This window comes from Rhea americana, unplaced genomic scaffold, assembly GCF_003343005.1.
Source record: "Rhea americana isolate MKP2758 unplaced genomic scaffold, rheAme1 scaffold_519, whole genome shotgun sequence".
In the NCBI taxonomy this organism is placed as follows: domain Eukaryota; kingdom Metazoa; phylum Chordata; class Aves; order Rheiformes; family Rheidae; genus Rhea; species Rhea americana.
In genome coordinates this window covers 114178-132343 of record NW_028186667.1, presented here as the reverse complement: position 1 = coordinate 132343, position 18166 = coordinate 114178, and the positions used below count along the sequence as shown (strand labels likewise).

Below are 18166 nucleotides of genomic sequence, written 5' to 3'. Positions count from 1 at the left end.
CCTGCACCTGATCAGCACAGACCGTCTTTTCTTCTCATTAAACTCATTTGCTAATTATTTTCCGGGGTGAGGAGCTCTCTATTCTGTGTGCATATGTATGGAGGTCTAAGTGCCAGCAGCTGCAGTGGCACTGTGGGTGACATGAGTCTACGTGTCCAGGGTGCCAGTAGTCAGAGCGAGTGAGCGTAAACATGTCAGTGTATGATCACCGGCAAATATCAAGCCAACAAGCAGGTTAAGTGACTGGGAGTCAAGTGTGTTTGTGTGTCTTGGACTGAGACAACTGGAAAAGCTGGCTACTGGAAGGATCAGAGGGTCCCAGCCAGCTGCTGCAGAGACTGAAAGGTCTGTGGATCAACTGACAGACCCACTTGTATGCCTGTGTCTCTGCAGGAAGCAACTGGGGAGAGCAAGGATTCAGGGAAAGCTAATGGATGGACCAATACTCTAATTCCAGTTACTGAAGGAATCCACAGTGTGTGTATTGGTATGTGCAAGGGGATCTGTACTGGCAAATGGGGAGGGGCTGCTGGCTTAGGGGCTCACAGGCTTTGGTGCCAGCAGCTGGGGAGGCTGAGGACTCAGGGGCAGGCACTGTACAGACTGAGTGTCCAAGCCTAGCCACATTTTATGTGTGTATATATTTCCTACTGACAGGCCAGACAGAGAGGGAACAAAGATGAGGTTGTCAATGCTGCTTGTGTTGAGTGAGCGCTGGGTGTTTCTGTATCTGTTGAACTGTGTGACTGGCCATGTGTATATCACAGAATCACACAGAAGGGTTGAAGTTGGCAGGGACCTCTGGAGTACGTCTAGTCCAACATCCACTGCTCAAGCAGGGACGCCTGGAGCAGGAGGCCCAGGACTGCGTCCAGTCATGTTTCGAATATATCCAACGATGGCGACTCCACAGTCTCCCTGGGCAACCTGTTCTAGTGTTCTGTCATCCTCACAAAGAACAAAAAATGTTTTCTTATGTTCAGATGGAATTGCTGGTGTTTCAGTGTGAGCCCATTGCCTTCCATCCTATCACTGGGCACCACTGAAAAGACTCCAGTTCTCTCTTCTTTACACCCTCCCTTCAGAGACTTACATACATGGATACAATCCCCTCCCAAGCCTTCTCTTCCCTGGGCTACACAATCCCAGCTCTCTGAGCCTTTCCTCATATAACAGATGCTCCCGTCCCTTCATGATCTTTTTGGCCCTGTGCTGGACTCACTCTAACAGCTCCATATTGCTCTCGCACTGCAGAGCCCAGCACTAGGCACAGTACGCCTGATGTGGCCTCATCAGGGCTGAATAGAGAGGAAGGATCACTTCCATCAACATACTGGCAATGCTCTGCCTGATGCAGCCCAGGAGACCRTTGGCCACCTTTGCCATGAGGGCACATTGCTGGCTCGCAGTCAACTTGGTGTCCACCAGGACTCCTGAGTCCTTCTCAGTAGAGCTGCTCTCCAGCTGGTCAGCCTCCAGCCTGTACTGCTGCATGGCGTTATTCCTCCAAAGCTGCAAGACTTGGAAGACTGAGGGGGGATCTTGTCAATGTCTATAAGTACCTGAAGGGAGGGTGTCAAGGGAATGAGGCTAAACTCTTTTTAGTTGTCCCGTGTAATAGAACAAGAGGAAATGGGCAAAAACTGAACCACAGGAAGTTCTGCTTGAATATGAGGAGGAATTTCTTCCCTGTGAGAGTGACGGAGCACTGGAACAGGTTGCCCAGAGAGGTTGTGGAGTCTCCTTCTCTGGAGATCTTTAAGGCCTGCCTGGATGCAACCCTGTCTACCATGCTCTAAGTGACTCTGCTTCAGCAGGGCGGTCGGACTAGATGATCTCCGGAGGTCCCTTCCAACCTTACCAATTCTATGATTCTGTGATTCTGTACTGAACTGCATGAGGTTCATCTCTGCCCAACTCTCCAGCCTGTCCAGGTTTCTCTGAATGGCAGCACAGCCCTCAGGTGTGTCAGCCACTCCTCCCAGTTTCACCTCATCACCAGACTTGCTGAGGGCTTACTCTGTCCCTTCATCCAGGTCATTGTTGAAGAAGTTGAACAGGATGGGACCCAGTACTGAGCCCTGGGGGACACTGCTAGCTACAGGCCTCTGACTAAACTCTACGTTGCTGATTACAACCCTCTGGGCTCTGCCATTCAACCAGTTCTTAGTTCACCTTACTTTCCACTCATCTAACTCACACTTCCTGAGCTTGTCTAGGAGGATGTTAAGGGAGACAGTGCCAAAAGCCTTGCTGAAGTCAAGGTACACAACATCCACTGCTCTCCCCTCATCTACCCAGCCAATCATTCCATCATAGAAGACTGTCAGGTTGTTAAGCATGATTTCCCCTTGGTGAATCCCTGACTTCTCCTGATCACCTTCTTTTCTTCCACATGCTTAGCGATGACATGTGGGATAAGCTGTTCCATCCCCTTTCCAGGGATGGAGTTGAGGCTGACTGGCCTGTAGTTCCCTGGGTTCTCCTTCTTACCCCTTTCAAAGATTGCAGTGACATTTGCTTTCTTCCATCCTCAGGCAGCTCTTCTGATCACCATGACCTTTCAAATATGATGAAGAGTGTCCTTGCAGTGATGTTGTCCAGCTCCCTCAGTACCTGTGTGTGCACACCATCAGGGTCCATGGTCTTGTTTATATATATATGTATATATGTGCTGAAAGTTTGTGTTTATATGTGTGCCCTTTGGGAATGCATGATCAACTTTGTTGGATCAACTGGTTGGACCTGAGGCATGGAGTTGTGGCAGCCTCACCTCTATTGGGCTAGCAAATTCAACAGCCCCTAACAATAAAACAGAAGAATCAGAGGCAATCACCTTCTTTACTTAAGAATGGCTCCCATACCAACTTTCTTCTCATAAGCTTGTTTTACTAAAACACAATAATAGGTTTTTAGTGTAATTTACTAGAAAACATACACATCCTAGAGCAAAACAAATGAGAAGTGCTTTTAGACCCTGTAACAACAACCATTAGTTACTGAATTGGGGTACTAATCAGTCCACATCATCCTCTTTTATGGCTCACATCATATAACAATGTAAGTAGTACAAACTCAAATTAATTTTCTCAGGAGTATATTAAGAGTGGAATGGAACTATGTAACAATGAAAAAATGTTTCAGCTGCTTTCATGGGAGTTGTAGATACTTAGAAAACACTACTGAGACCATTCAAAGTAATTAAAAATCATCACTCATAATTCATTTAAGGACAACACAGAACAAGAGTACATAAAGGAGATGGAGAACTTGTCTGTTTGTTAAATATCATTACTAAGTATACTTAAACTGAGAACTCAGAAACAGGAATATGAGTGCATCCAAATGCACATACAAACAGAAGATAAAGAGAGCTGGGAGGTGGTTTGTGCTGCTCACACTTTGCATAAAACCAGAGACTAGCTAGCTTATCTGTGTACTTAAACACACCCAAAAGGAAGCTATATTACAGGACACACCCTCCAAACTTCATGAAACCTGCAGAATGTCATCTTTACAATTTTTAAAAGATATATAAACTATATATGTATATACAAACCATATATATAAACTATATATATACACAAATTATATTTATACATAAACTCTCTCTCTGCACGTGCACACATACACACAAACACACACTTACTACATACATATATAGAAAGATTGCTCAGAGATTTTATGGTGTCTCCAGCCTTGGAGATATTCAAGACGTTTGGACGGGGTCCTGGGAAGCCTGCTGTAAGGAAATCTACTTGAGCATGGAGCTTGGACTAGATGATCTCCAGATGCCCTTTCCAACCTCAACCATTCTTTGATTCTGTGATAGATAATCTCATTTGGAAGAAAAAGATTTTTCATCATACCTACATAAGCTGTGCTGTGCCTGGAGCATCAGCCAGAAAATGGGACCCAGCCTGTTTGATTTACTAACAGAGACATAGCCTGAGAATCCCACTATGGTTTAGTTAGGAGATATCTGGCCCAAATGTAACCATTTGCAGTAAATCTTGAGATATGAGATACATTTCAGAAGACTGGAAGACTGGTAATATTTTGTGCTGATATTCAGAATGAGCAAACAAGATTACTTAAAATCTCAGAACATTATTCCAATCTGGCTCTTCAAAAAGTTATCTGAGAGGCGATAAATAAAACCACAAGGGTGTGGGGGGTGGGGGGGGAGGAGATCCAGACTACTCTAAACTAGTGTCTAATCTCAAAAGCAGACTCGCCTCCTTAAACAACTTTAAAAAAACAGTGGGGAATAACATATGAAAGCTAAAGCCAGAGACATTTTCATTAGGAATTGGGAAGAAGTATCTTCTAGGTCAGTACATAGAACATGCTATACAACACAGTGAGTTCTTGGTCTTTTCGTATCAGGACTGGCTGTATTGCTGTAAAATACATTTTATTCAGATTCTATATTGGATGCTACATGAAAACAGTTGCATGAAACATTTGGTCCCCAATTTACTCATTTTCTTCCGAAATGAAAAAACACTTTTCGTGCGCCCGGGGGCGGGACGGTCTGGACCGGGGGCGGGGCGATCCTGCCCGGGGGCGGGGAGGCCACGCCCCCGGCCGCCAGTCGGACGCACAGTCCCACCCACCTTCTCTTCACCCGCCCTAAAGGTGGCTTGGGTGGCCTTTGCTGATTGGCTGCTCCCATGTTATTGGGCGTGTACCAAAGCCGTACTCGAGATTGGAGATTTCGTGCCATGTGTTAGCGTAACCGTGGTGCCGAGACCGCTGCCGCGCCGCGATTAGCCAATTGCCGCGTCTATCCCCTTCGCTCTGCAGCTGATTGACTATCCCCCACAAGGAAGCGGGAGCCCCGCGGAAGGCGGAAGCCGCGGCGGCGTGTTCCGGTGCTGAGGTGGCTGGGGGCGGGGTTGACTCTGCTGTGCGAGGCCCTCGGTGCGGCTTGGCTGGCGCGGGGTGTCGGCAGGTTAGTGCCTCATTTCCTTCCCCCTTCCTTTCTGCCCTCCGCCCCAGTCCCATTCCTCGGCTGTGCGGCTCGTGGGGTTGACTCTGCCGCCCGACTCCCGGTGGCGCCTTCTTAATCTGCTCCGCAGCGCCAGGCCATCGTCGCCAGCCTCGATGGAAGCGGACCGGGGCAGGCGAGGGTGGCCCTACCGGCCGGCAGGACGCTAGAAGCCGGGGTGGGCTCGCAGTGCGTTGTGAGTCAGGGCGGCAGGGAGCCGGCAGAGTGTTTCCCCTCCACACACATCCCCACTGGCCTCCGCGGTGCGGCCTGGCCCCGCTGCTGCCTGCGCTGCGCCGGGGCCGCTGCGCCCCTTGTGCCGGCAGTCTGAGCCCGGTCCCGGGGTGTGACCGGCAGTGGAGCCCGTTCTAGCGAGGGTGGCACTGCTGAGAGGAGCTCTGCCCCATGAGGTCCGCTGGCGGCGTATGGGGTGCACTGACTTTCCCCTTCGTCTGGCGGGAGGTTGTCCCTACCTCTTTGAGTCTGGCATTGTGAGGGGGACAGCGTGGGTAAAGGTCTGTCGGTCTCCTGCAATGTCTATACCTTTCAAAGCCCTTTTGCTTATTGTGAGAGCTTTGGCCCTGGGTTTGTCTGCAGCAGCAAAGCCTTCAGCACCTATTTGCCTCTAAAAGAAAGAAAATGGAATTAAACACTGAGATGGTGGGAAAGAAATGCTATGATAGAGCTGATAGTTGAGAGGTAGAGACAAAAACACATCAATTTATGCTCCACTTGTTTGTTGTGTGCAGACTGTCTGAACTCCTTTATGCCATTTGGATCTGTAAAGGAAAACATATTTTCGTGTAAAAGAGACTCTGCTAGAAACACTACTCGGACTACAGTCTGAGTACTCAAGGTAAGGTCTCGTGAGTAAAAGCCCATTAGTTGTGGGAATGTCTAGCAAAACTTTATTTTTGAGTACAGTTAGAATACAAACTCTACTGACTTAAAACATGGACAGAACACCGTTCTTTGAGTGTTCTGCTATTAATTACAAAAATGGAAATCCATGCCAAAGTCATGCTGATTTGGATATAATCCTGGAAGAGCAATATGCTTGTCTCTGCCAGCTGTACTGTGTATTTATTTGGGTGCGGCAGTAGAGTGCAGAATAACTTCTGTCCTTTTGTGTTTGTCTACTTCTGTGTATAAGGAAATTGGCTAGCATTGTAGAATGCTTTCCTGATCTAAGCTCAGAAGTCAATACAAAATGCAGGCTTCTGGGTAGTCCTATCAGGAGTCCATGAGGCTAATGGAGAAGACAGCTACCACCTTGTGTGCTGACTGTTAGCTGTGAAACAGTATTTAAAGCTATGTTATGTTTGTTCATAAGACTCAATATAACAGTCATAAACTTGCAGTGAAATTTGTAAATGGAATCTTTATATTGGAAAAGGTAACTTCTCTGGTTATATTGCTATTGGAGCAGAAAATGAAGGGATTAAAAATATGTTGTGTCCCTAAATAACCAACAAAAATGACTTGCTCCCTTTTTATGGAGAAAGGCACCTCCAAACTATTTAGGTGCTTCTGCCAAACAAATTGCTTCTTTCATCTGAATTCAGTCTTAGATGAGTGACCTTGCTGCAGGTCAAGCTGCATTTGGCTTGGAGGGAGTTTCAGTAGGTCTTGATCTGATAAGAGGCCTAAAGTGGTGTGTCATATATGCATTTTTGGCACAAGTTTCCAATCAATTTTTTGAGATCTTTTTTTTTCCTGCTATCTCCTGTCAACTGAAATAACTTTTTGTTGACTGATAAGTAAACATCTGCAGTCCCAAATGAGAATATCATCTATATGAAATAACAACTTGGTATGTTCTCTGTGCAACACTGGACAACTCGCTGTATTTTTCCTCTTTCAATTCTTTTTGGAAAATTGAATTTCAGAGTAATATTTTCTCCTTCATTTGTCTGTCATCTCTTTCAGACTGTGAGGTCTTGCTGTGATGTGTCCCTTCCTATAAGGTTGTACTGTGCTACAAGGCCTTGATCTTAATTGAGATCTCTAAGCTTATTCTCTTATCCTTTTATGTGGTATTTAAGGAGATCAAAGTTATTGTGAGAATTAGACTCACACAAGAACACGATTTTTTGACTCAGTTTAGCAGACTATAGAAGACTTGAGTTCAGGTTATTGAAGTCCATGTCTGTAGGCGCTGGTAGGCCAAAGCTCCTCTAAGCCCAGCAATGCATATTAGAGTTTAGTATTTGGTTAATGAAGCCAGCTTGGACAAAGGCCAGAGAATCTTAGGTTTCTCCACATAGTTCGTGTATATCTACTTGAAATTGCAGTGCCCTTTAGATGTGCAGATATGTGCTGAGCCCCATGATATTTTTTGCTTACACTGGATATCTGCAGGTGACTAGATTCTGCTTTTTCCCATATTGCTAATGTGTCACCTTGTTATGTCATGTTATCATGTTGTCTCATGTCACCTCTCAGCCATGTATTGTGTTTGTACCTTGAGAAGCTATGGGTAATGCATAGTAAGATCAGATACATCTTGTTTAAATATTGGTGACAAGTAGGAAGAGGCATTTTTGCTTTTTGACTGGTTGGTTTTTAAAATGTGCTTTTACTGCTGCCAAGGCAGCAGGGCCTGGTCTTCACTAGAGCATTGTGGGAGGATGGTTTACGAAACTACTGGCACTTCATTACTCTTCTAATGAAACAATGATTCCAGGTCTTGAAATCAGTCTGTCAGTATTACCAATTCTGTGAATTGTTAATGATGGAAAAAGAAATATGTCTAGTAATTGTAAAGCCTGTATTACTCTAGAGTTCTGTGCCTCAGGCTGACACAGGGCCAGCCATTATATGAATATAGAACATGTACAATCCCGGCTTTGTGACAATGCGCTTCTCTAGCGCTTCATCCTCTAAAGAACTTTGTAAGAGAGACTGACTGAGGCTGGGTTTCTTGCCTTGTGTTTCCTCACTTTACCTAAAAGTTTCTCAAGCATTTTATTCTGTAAGCTGCAGAGACCAAGAGTTCCTGCATATATCATGAGAAATCAGAGCATATACCTGCAAGAACAGGAGAAATCGAGCTTCCGGAACAGGAAAGACTTCACTTTTTGTAACAGTCCCAGAGAGTGCTATGTAGAAGGGAGAATGGTTTTATTCCTTTCCTGTTTGATAAATTCTGCCTTGGAAACCTCTTTACTGCTGAGTAAGCAGACCTGTGAGCCACTCAGTGCATAGAAGAGGTTGGTATTCATATGAATGAATGACCTTTTTTCCTATTGATATTATGATGTGCATTGTGACATTTTCTACTTCTGTAAAATCAGGTGGTGGAAAGGTGCGGCTATTACATAATTAAAAATAATGCACTACTGTTCTCTCCATTGCTAATATTTATACACTTGAACTGGAGATGTCAGAGGGAAGATTTGGTTACTAAGATAAAGGAGGTCAGGAATGAGCTGATTGTTTTAGCCAGCTTTAGAAGCCTACTTACAGCTAAACAGAGGCATCTTGTCTGTATGGAAAGATTTCATTTAGAGGTATTCCTAGATAATTTAGGCCATTAGTTAATTATGCTAACTTAAACTAGAGCTTGTGTCTAGTATGGGCTTGTCTGGTTTCAGTTTGTACCATTAGAGCTACTTTTATGTTTGTATTAATTATTATGCCCTTTACAGACATGAACTTGCAGGTGGGGCAAACAGATGTATAGCTGTTCTTTTAAGAGAGAGTTCAAGCGTCTCTCTTCACCTGATTTTCCTACCATGTTAGAACAATTTGGGTCACATAAGGGACCTGGTGAGTTTTTGATCCAACTGTCTGCTCATAGCAAGGCTAAGTACAAAATTTGGTTGGGTTACTATGGACTTCATGCACTTCCGTTCTGAATATCTCTGAGGATGAAGAATACCGTAACTGCTCTGGGCAATCTGTTCCAGTATCTTTATCACCTTCCTTTTGCATAATCTTTTTATCTGCTTGAAATTTCTTATGCTGCAACTTGTATCAACTGCTTTTTATCCTTCTGCTGTACACCTCCAAGAAGAATCTGGCTCTGTTTTTAACTGCCTAAAGACTGGTTATAGTGAAGACACCACCTATATCCTCTTCCTTGTCTTTCAGTTCTCAAGACTGAACAAACATGGGATTCTCGGCCTCTCCATATATCCAGACATGTATTGAACGTATCTCTGTATATGCAGCCTCTATTTATGTTGAGGGCTTTCTGCTGGATTTGCTCTAATTTGTCCCTGTCTTTCTTGTACAGCAGGGAGCCTGAAAGTGGACACTGTACTTCAAGTGTGGCTTACAAGTGCTAAATGGAAGGGAATAATCAATTCCTTTGACCTGACAGCTATAGTCTTACTAATGCAACACAGTATGTAGTTGCCTGTCTCTGCTGTGAGAGCATACTGCTGACTTGTATTCAACTTGCTCATGAGAATCCTTAGGTGTTCTGCAAAGCTATTTCCCAACCAGTTGATCCTGCACGTGTTTATTTCATTGCAAATGCAGGACTCTGCACTCACAAGCTTTCTGTCAGTCCATTTCTCTAGCCTGTTGAGATCCCCCTGACAGCTCTATCCTCTGGCAAATCATCAACTTCTCATAATTTGGTGAACTTACTGAGGGTGCATTGCATCCCATTGTCCAGATGACCATTGAAGAATTTAGTCTGCTGCTATTCCCAAAATGGGAAGTGCTGATGGCCAGTACTGTGGCTTTTTTCTTGTTCTTCAGCTCTGGATGCTGGACCAGTTTGGCTTCTGAGTTTCAAGAAAAGGAAAAGAAAGTCTACTAAGGAACATAATGTCTGCCAAGCAGCCAGGGAATGTTTGCCATCTCCAGGCTGCACCCCCATGTTGAGGTCCTGTCTTGTCACAAATGTAGCATGTCTCCTGATATCATATACTATACTTTTACTTAGTGCTTAGCAGTCCACCACCTCTGCTGCTTATCAGCAGAAAGCTTCTTTTGTGGGTATTTACAGGCCATGTTTGAGTGTATATTCTTTTGACTGAACTGAAGAGATTGCAGTTCTGCAGTCTTGTTTTTAAGGAGATTGCAAACGAACTGAGAGTAACTTGAAATCTAGTATAAAGACCTGTTTTGCAATCGTATGTATATAGCAGTGGTAAAGGTACCTTGTTTCTTGCAAACACATGCTCTGCTTATGTAGTCAAAGAGTATTTCTGTTTTAAGATGATCATTTATTTATTCATGGGATTTTTCTTTGTCAGAAGAGGAAACATGTTTCTTCTAAGCCTGGTCTCCTCCATGACATTAGAGGTCAGCATGAAGGGTAAGTTATTTTTCTTAGCAGTTTTGACTTATTGTGATTCTTTGTTTTGTTTCAGGCTCAAGATGCTGAGCCGTTTGTCAGGTTTAGCAAATACTGTTTTACAAGAGCTCTCAGGTGATGGTGCAGATGCAGTTATTGAATCCTCTACCACAGTAAGTACATTGCAGAAAGACTTTCAGATCTTACTGAGAGCTAGTTTGAGATGTCTGATTGACTGCAATGAGAACTGTTTTCTGATTCTTCATGGCTGAGTGCGAGACTGAACTATCATTCCGCTTGCTTTTCCTTTATTTCTGACCTCCTAAGTCAGCGCTTCTGCAGGACAGACCATAATCTACTTAATTTCCACATCTCAAGGTGATCCAAGAAAGGAAATTAGAGATATAGTGAGGAAAGAACTATTGATTCCATTTGTTAGAAAGCAAAGCTCTGAGTGATTAGGGAACATAAGAAAGCTTGATCTGCATGTCACCCTTTGATGTTTAGGGCAGTGGATAGCCTAGTGCAATTTCCTTTATACCATTCATTTTAGATTTGCTGATGCTGTGTTACAGCAAAGGTACTTTTTTTTTTTTGCTGTATTTTTTTTCACAAGGGTATCCTGAACTTTCCTTCTGATTTCACCTAAATGGGAATAGTTCTATAGGCTACATGAAAAGCTTGCAAGGAAGAAGAGCACAGCACTGAAGAGTAAAGCTGAAGATACTGTTTGAATGCTATGCCACAGTCTGTTTAGACTTCTTCCTCCAGAGCACTCATTTCACTATTTCAGGTACAAGCTTTAGAACCTGGAACAGAAAGCATGGAGGAGACACCTGAGGATGTGCTAGAGCGTCTAGCTCAAACAGAAAAACTAGTTGTACAGCTGAAGGATTTGGTACGAGAAAAGGATTCCCTGCTCCAGCAGAAAGAAACTGTACTCAAGGTATCATTTTTTTGCTCCTGCATCCCTGGTGAAAGAGTAAAATGATTTTGCAATTTTCTGTGCCATCCAGTCTCTGGTTTCTTTTGAGCCTTACAAAAAGCTACACCAGGATTGCTTCTGTTCGCTCTGCTTATGGGTAGTTCCTTCTAGATTACTCTAGTGCATCTAGTACTACTCTACTGTTACGTCCATGCTATGTAGCAGTTTTGTCTTGGAGCTTCTCTAGGCCCATGCAGAGTCCAGTGGTTCTAAGACATATTAGCATCTTCTGTGGGCTCTTTTTTCCCCTGGTTCAGAGTGTCTGAGATAAGTTGGGCTGTGCTGCAGCCACCCAGCAGTCCAGTGGTTTTATGGCATGTAATCAAAGATAGGTATTACATACCCTGAGGCATGTCATGAAAGAGTGTGCAATTAATTGAGGATGCAATGCCTTCTGAGATAGTGTTGGGGGTCTGCATATAGTAGAGGAAGTCGAGCGTAGTTTGTACTAACTACCAGCAAAGATCTCTTGTGTGAGCCTGAAATGCACTCAATTTCCTCTTTAGAAGAGAAACAGCTGGAGCAGAAGAAGCTAACTATTTTGCTGTGTATGATGATTGAGAGCAAGTTTATTTTCTGGATATTTTTTACTAGCACTCTTAGTGGGGGGACAGGCTCTGACCAAAAAAAAAAATCCGTAAAGTTTTAAATTTTCCTAATGGTGTTTTCAAGGAGATAAATAGCACTGGAATCTTAAGTACATCTGTTTGTCTCGTTTTGCAGGAAGAACGGGAGGCTGCAGATGCTAAACTGATAAAGCTGAAACTTCAGGCCAAAGCCAAACTGGCATCTCTGAACAAACGCATTGAAGAGTTGACAGAGAAAGGATCGCCATTGTTTGCACAGAGCTTGTCAGAAGAGCAGATATGTCCCAAGGTTGGGAGAACAGGGCTATAATAAAGATGTTAGCCTGTATGAGTCAGGTACCACCCTACATTTTAGGTCCCAGGGAGCTAGTAGGGCCTACCTGTCTTGTTAGAAGGACATTCATTCATAGTTTCAGCAAGGATGTCTATGCTCAAGCTAGTCTGTCTGGCTTCTTTGTGCTGCAGAGGCCCTTGGAGCACACAACTTAGTCTCGTTGAGGGTATGGGCCAGTTTCATTTTGTGTATCTTCCGTTATTTGTAGTGAGGTTCGTTCTTGCAGAATTCACATGTCTACCTGAGCTTTGTTTAAGTATGTAATCTGTGATGTGAGTACTGCAGAGGAAAGGGATGGTTGATTGGAATACAAGAACAAGGATATAAGGAGTTCATTAAAACTGAAAGGCAGTAAATTACTAAACATTTTCAAGTGTTTATTTTCTAGACATGTAGCTTCCTGTGCCACCACATGTGATCAAGATCAAAGTTTTATTGTCAACAAGCTATATTTCTGTAAAATCAGGTAAAAATAAGGGAAGATATCCTATGTTGGATCACTAAGAAACTGGAAGCTACTAGATAGACTCTTCTGTATTTTTTGAAATTGTTCTCAGTTATTTTTCTGCTGGCGATAAACTCTGATGTTGTCCCCACAGTGGTGGTGGTGTTTTTTTTTTTTCCAAGTTAGATTAGGCAAGGTAAATATAATGAAGTCCAAACAGATCCAAGTGATCAAACTCTTTGTTTTTTTTTTTTAAAAATATCTGATCTCAGGACTGCAGATGATGTTCATTGAACCAAAAAAAGATGAGGTATGCTGGAAGCATTAAAGAAAAGATTAAAAGATCGTGGGAAGCATTAAAAGAGTGAATGTGAATGGTGTTTAAAGGTGAAATGTCAGATGAGAAGTACTACTAAAGAAATAAAGATTCATCTTATAACTCTTAATGTTTTGATTGGCATCACAAAATCATGGAAACTTGCTACTGCAATTCACTTTACAATACAGTCTTGGGAATAGTTTTTAATGAAAAGGAGAACTTGATTTTSTTACAAGAAGAACTGCATGATCTTGAGGACTGGCAATATAAAAATGACACAAAACTTACTAAAAGCAAGGTTGAGCACTTGTAGGATGCTGCTATTATGTTATGCAAGGCCAGGAAAAAATACCAAAGTGGTTTGTCTGCAGAAGACAGTGAAGGCCCTGAAAGCTGTGTAGCTGTGTCACACATCATTGCTCTTCTGCTGCTAAGGCCTTGCATAGCTTACTCAGATGTAGCATGTCTAGATCTGTTGCATTACTTTGTGTAGGCTTACTTTTATGGACCAATGAGCATTCGTGCTACAAAATTCAAATTCATCAGTTGGAGCAGGGGGGAACCCAAGAGCTTGTTATACTAGATAGCTGGATCAGTGCAATGTAGATTAAAGAAGGCCTACTTTTCTACTTTTTTTCTGTATAAGGTAAACAATTCTCCTTCCAGCTATTGTACCAAGAGTGGAAAGGCCTTATGTTGATGGTTGGCGTGTTTTGTTTGCTTGGAGTCAGGAAGGATAAATTCTGAGCAGCAAAATACCTTCCAGTCTCATTGGTAACTGCTTCAGCAAGGCTTTTGACACTGTCTCCCATAACATCCTCCTAGGTAAGCTCAGGAAGTGTGGTTTAGATGAGTGGACAGTGAGGTGGATTGAGAACTGGCTGAAAGGCAGAGCTCAGAGGGTTGTCATGAGTGGCAGAGTCTAGTTGAAGGCCTGTGGCTAGTGGTGTCCCCCAGGGGTCAGTACTGGGTCCCATCCTGTTCAACTTCTTCAACAATGACCTGGATGAGGGGACAGAGTGCCTCCTCAGCAAGTTTGCTGATGATCCCAAGCTGGGAGGAGGGGCTAATACACCTGAGGGCTGTGCTGCCACACAGAGAGACCTGGACAGGCTGGAGAGCTGGGCGGAGAGGAACCTCATGAGGTTCAACAAGGGCAAGTGCAGAGTCCTGCACCTAGGGAAAAATAACCCTAGGCACCAGTACAAGCTGGGGGCTGACCCTCTGGAGAGCGGCTCTGCAAAGAAAGACCTGGCAGTGCTGGTGGATGACAGGTTGACCATGAGCCAGCAATGTGCCCTTGTGGCCAGGAAGGCCAATGGTCTCCTGGGGTGCGTTAGGAAGAGTGCTGCCAGCAGGTCGAGGGAGGAGATCCTGCCCCTCTACTCAGCCCTAGGGAGGCCTCACCTCGAGTACTGCGTCCAGTTCTGGTCTCCCCAGTACAAGAGAGACATGGAGCTACTGCAGAGAGTCCAGCGTAGGGCTACGAAGATGATCAGAGGGCTGGAGCACCTGCCCTATGAGGAAAGGCTGCGAGAGCTGGGCCTGCTGAGCCTGGAGAAGAGAAGCCTGAGAGGGGATCTTATCAATGTGTACAAGTACCTGAAGGGAGGGAATCAAGGGGACGGGGACAAACTCTTTTCAGTTGTCCCGTGTGACAGGATGAGAGGCAATGGGCAGAAATTGAAGCACAGGAAGTTCCGCCTGAACGTGAGAGGGAATTTCTTCCCTGTGAGAGTGACGGAGCATTGTCACAGGTTGCCCAGAGAGGTTGTGGAGTCTCCTTCTCTGGAGATCTTCAAGGCCCGTCTGGATGCAACCCTGTCTACCATGCTCCAGGTGACCCTGCTGAGCAGGGAGTTTGGACTAGATGATCTCCAGAGGTCCCTTCCAAACTTACTGATTCTATTATTTTACTTGTCACTCAAAATAGCTTGGCTGTTCAGTCAACAAATGCTGCGAAGAAATATTAATTTTCTTGTATAACTATGTGAGGAAGGTAAACATCAAGAAAGTGGAAAAACTGTTGAAGTAAAAGGGCAATATGACAGATGGATGAATGAGTGTAAATTATCCATTAAGGAAAATGGTTTAGAAGTAGTTTCTAATTGGAGGGTTTGGCTCTTGGTACAGCCTCCAGTGGAAGTGGTTAGGACCAGGACCTTACTAGTTTTAGGGCAGAAGAACAGTTCAGAGAAATGATTTTAGGATGGTTACCCACAATATTACGCAATTGTATTTGACCTGGAAAGTACTTAGATATATTCTTGTAAGGTTGGACCTCCTGAGGAGCTATGGATTGTTTGTTTGTTTGTTTGTTATTTATTTCCCCAAGTAGATGCTGCCTTGAGTAATGTGATATTTCCTAGACAGATACCCTACCATTTGAAGAAGAAGGGGAAAAAAATAAAAGTTTTGGATTAGGGTTAGATATTTTGCTGAGGTATTGGCTATTACTGGTTCTTTTTGGTAATCATGAGGAATTAATACAGCAAAGGGATTCTTCTTCTGAGGATGGCAGGGTCCCATGGGAAGGCTGTATTTCAAGTATCTCATTATCACTATTACTTTTTGGACCTAAGAGATGCCTCATTTTCAAGAGAATCCATATATTGGCCTCTTGTAATCAGCCAATAAGTATTTGTATGCAGAACAATTAAGGTTCCTCTTAAGTGGGTAAATGCAAATTACGTTTAAGATATAATAGTTTATACCTCATGGGAAAATGCGACAGTTGAAAGCTTGAGCTTTGGGAATCCTGGGCTGTGCTCCTATCCTTAATTGTGGTATTTCACGTAGTGGCTAGAGTGGAAAGACTTGATCTTGATCATAAACTTTTTGAAATCCTACTGTAAATATAAATCCTGAAAACTAATCACATGTAAACACGCTAATCTACCCTTCTTTCCCACCCAGCACCTGCTTTGCCCCAGCCTTAGAAATGATTTATATGCCTAGCTTCTGAAAAGCTTCCTGGACTACTTTTGCTTGTTTAATGTGTATTTCTTCCTACCGTCTGTCCTTTGGTGGATATTTTTCTGTTACTAATTAACAAACATTTTTTTTTCTGGTATTAGAGAAATCAGTGAAATTCAAGAGCCTCACAAATCAAGGTAGTCCTTTCTAAGATTATATTACTATATTTGCTTTAGTAATATGATTTAGCTTAGGTTATGTGATAAAAGGAACAATCATGGATAATAAGCTATTCCAAAGCGGTTTGATGAATACTGGCAAATCACTTCCATGTTAGTGAGGTCATCTTGAACATATCTAAACAGTAATAGGGAAATTAAGCAGTTAAGATAGGCTAACATCATTTTTAAGAAACAAAAATGGAGTTACATTAGGTAGTCTAGAAATAAACATATGATGAGGAGTCAAGAGCATGGTAGGATTCTATGATGTCATTTCCCTCCTTACCCCTCTGCTGCCCCAACGGCAGGTAATACTGATGAGTTTATTTTCTTCTGTTACTTTCTGCCCTCCTTTCCTTTTGTAGTGTCAGAACAACCAAAATACAGATGAAGGACTTAAAAAGGAAGCTGAAACCCTGAAACAACGAATCAGGGAGCAAGACGAGACTGTTAAGGATCTGAAGGAACAGCTGGCTCTAGCCAAAGTGAATCTGAAAGATGTTGAAATCAAGTATACGACAGAGGTATGGAAGATGATTTCCAGTCATCCATCTGTATATGTGTCTGTATTTCCCACTACATACTTCCACTGACACAATTTGAGAGAGACAGTCATTCTGCAGGACATACTGCTGTGTTATATTACATTGGATTTATTATTGGAATGATTTTTGTTAATATTATAGAAGTAATTTTTAAATGTTGATCTTCGGTTGGGGCTATATGCTATACGACCATAGAATCAGAAGTTTGTGAATTTGTGATTATGTGGTAATCATGTCTTTTATCATTGTGCATATTTGTAAATGAAATCTTGACACCAGAAAGCGGAAGGTGTAAATGTGTAGGTATTAGTAGAACAGCGATATCATTTTGACTTAGGTGGATTAGTGGATTTCCATGCTGAAGATGGTCTGGCGTGCTGTTGCATACTGAAAGCAGGTCTACATGTAGGCCAAACTCATAAACTCAGTTCTTCTATTTTCTGGCTTATGTTTTCAGCTGAGCTCCCTGCAGATGATTATTCAGGAGAAAGAAACTCTCCTAGAGGAGCAGGCTCACCACCAAGCTGAATTGTTCAAGAAAGTGGCCCAGTCAGATCTGGAAGTGGAAATGCATCAGGTAGGTTTGGGATATAATCTTACGGAGTGTGTGGAAGGAGAAAGGCAAGTTTAACTTTCTGAAGACACCGTGAGAGAGCAGTTCTCAGAAAGGTATCTCAAAAAAGGTGCGAAGAGAGATGATTTGATATCTTTGGTTTTTGTTTTTTTGTTTCAGGATGCTAATTTAGACTTTTAGAATCCTAACTTCAGTCTGCTGACCTGCTATAAACTTTATATCTGACAGTTAAAACAGTGTTAATTTAGTGTGCCCTTGCTCCCTATTTGTGAGACCGTGGTAAGTTTTTCCTAGTGCACAGAGGCTCCAGAATAAATATCAACAAAAATGAAGTTATTTAGGCTGTTAAAGAAAATGCATTATGAAAAGTAGATGCATGGATGAAAATAGGAAAACAAGACACTTTATGTTAACCTCCTGGATAACACTGTTTGTCTCACAGAATCTGTGTACGCTTCAGAGGAAGCTAGAGGAACAGGAAGCAACGTTGCTACAAAGGACTCAGGTGGTAGAGTTGCTGCAACAGGAATTACATAATGCTGAACAACAAAAGCAGGTATCTTTTCTTGCTTTGCTTGTTGCCTTACTGTTGTGTATCTTTACTGGTAGAGGTGACCTTGTCAGTAGCTCAGAAGCACAACTGCTAATTTCTAGAACCAAGTTTCCAGCATCGAATCAGCTAGGGACTCCCTAGGCTCGGATACGAAAACTGTTAATCCTTTAAAAGAGGATAATTTTGCCTGAATGGAGAATCTGATGACTCATGGCATTTTGCCTCAAATGTAAAGTAATTCTCCCTTTCAAAGAAGAGAAGTAAATTAAAAAAATAAAAAAACCCTAAAATATTAAACTTGACTGTCTTTTGACTACTTCATATATGGCCATCCTGAGTCCTACTTTCTCCAGCCACTGACATGTCTCCCCATAGCTATTAAACTCAAAATCTTGTTATGGACCAAGATAAAGCCAAGAACTCGTTAGTATAATTGAAGT

General features: G+C 42.9%; 1 protein-coding gene across 4 annotated transcripts in view; it reads left to right on the top strand.

The window, feature by feature from the left end:
- Window positions 1–4846: 4846 nt before the first annotated feature.
- The window catches only part of GOLGB1 (golgin B1), a 50925-nt gene continuing 37605 nt past the window's right edge, over window positions 4847–18166 (top strand). Inside the window, exons 1-8 of one of the 4 annotated variants that reach the window (XM_085318109.1) lie at window positions 4847–4957; window positions 5743–5849; window positions 10324–10420; window positions 11041–11193; window positions 11956–12108; window positions 16420–16578; window positions 17057–17176; window positions 17616–17729. In XM_085318109.1, the coding sequence (XP_085174235.1) occupies window positions 10331–10420; window positions 11041–11193; window positions 11956–12108; window positions 16420–16578; window positions 17057–17176; window positions 17616–17729 (789 nt within the window). In that variant the 5' untranslated portion in view covers window positions 4847–4957; window positions 5743–5849; window positions 10324–10330. Of the gene's footprint in view, window positions 4958–5742; window positions 5850–9016; window positions 9345–10323; window positions 10421–11040; window positions 11194–11955; window positions 12109–16419; window positions 16579–17056; window positions 17177–17615; window positions 17730–18166 lie in introns of those variants that run through there. The other 3 variants (XM_085318105.1, XM_085318106.1, XM_085318108.1) reach the window with 3 other exon arrangements.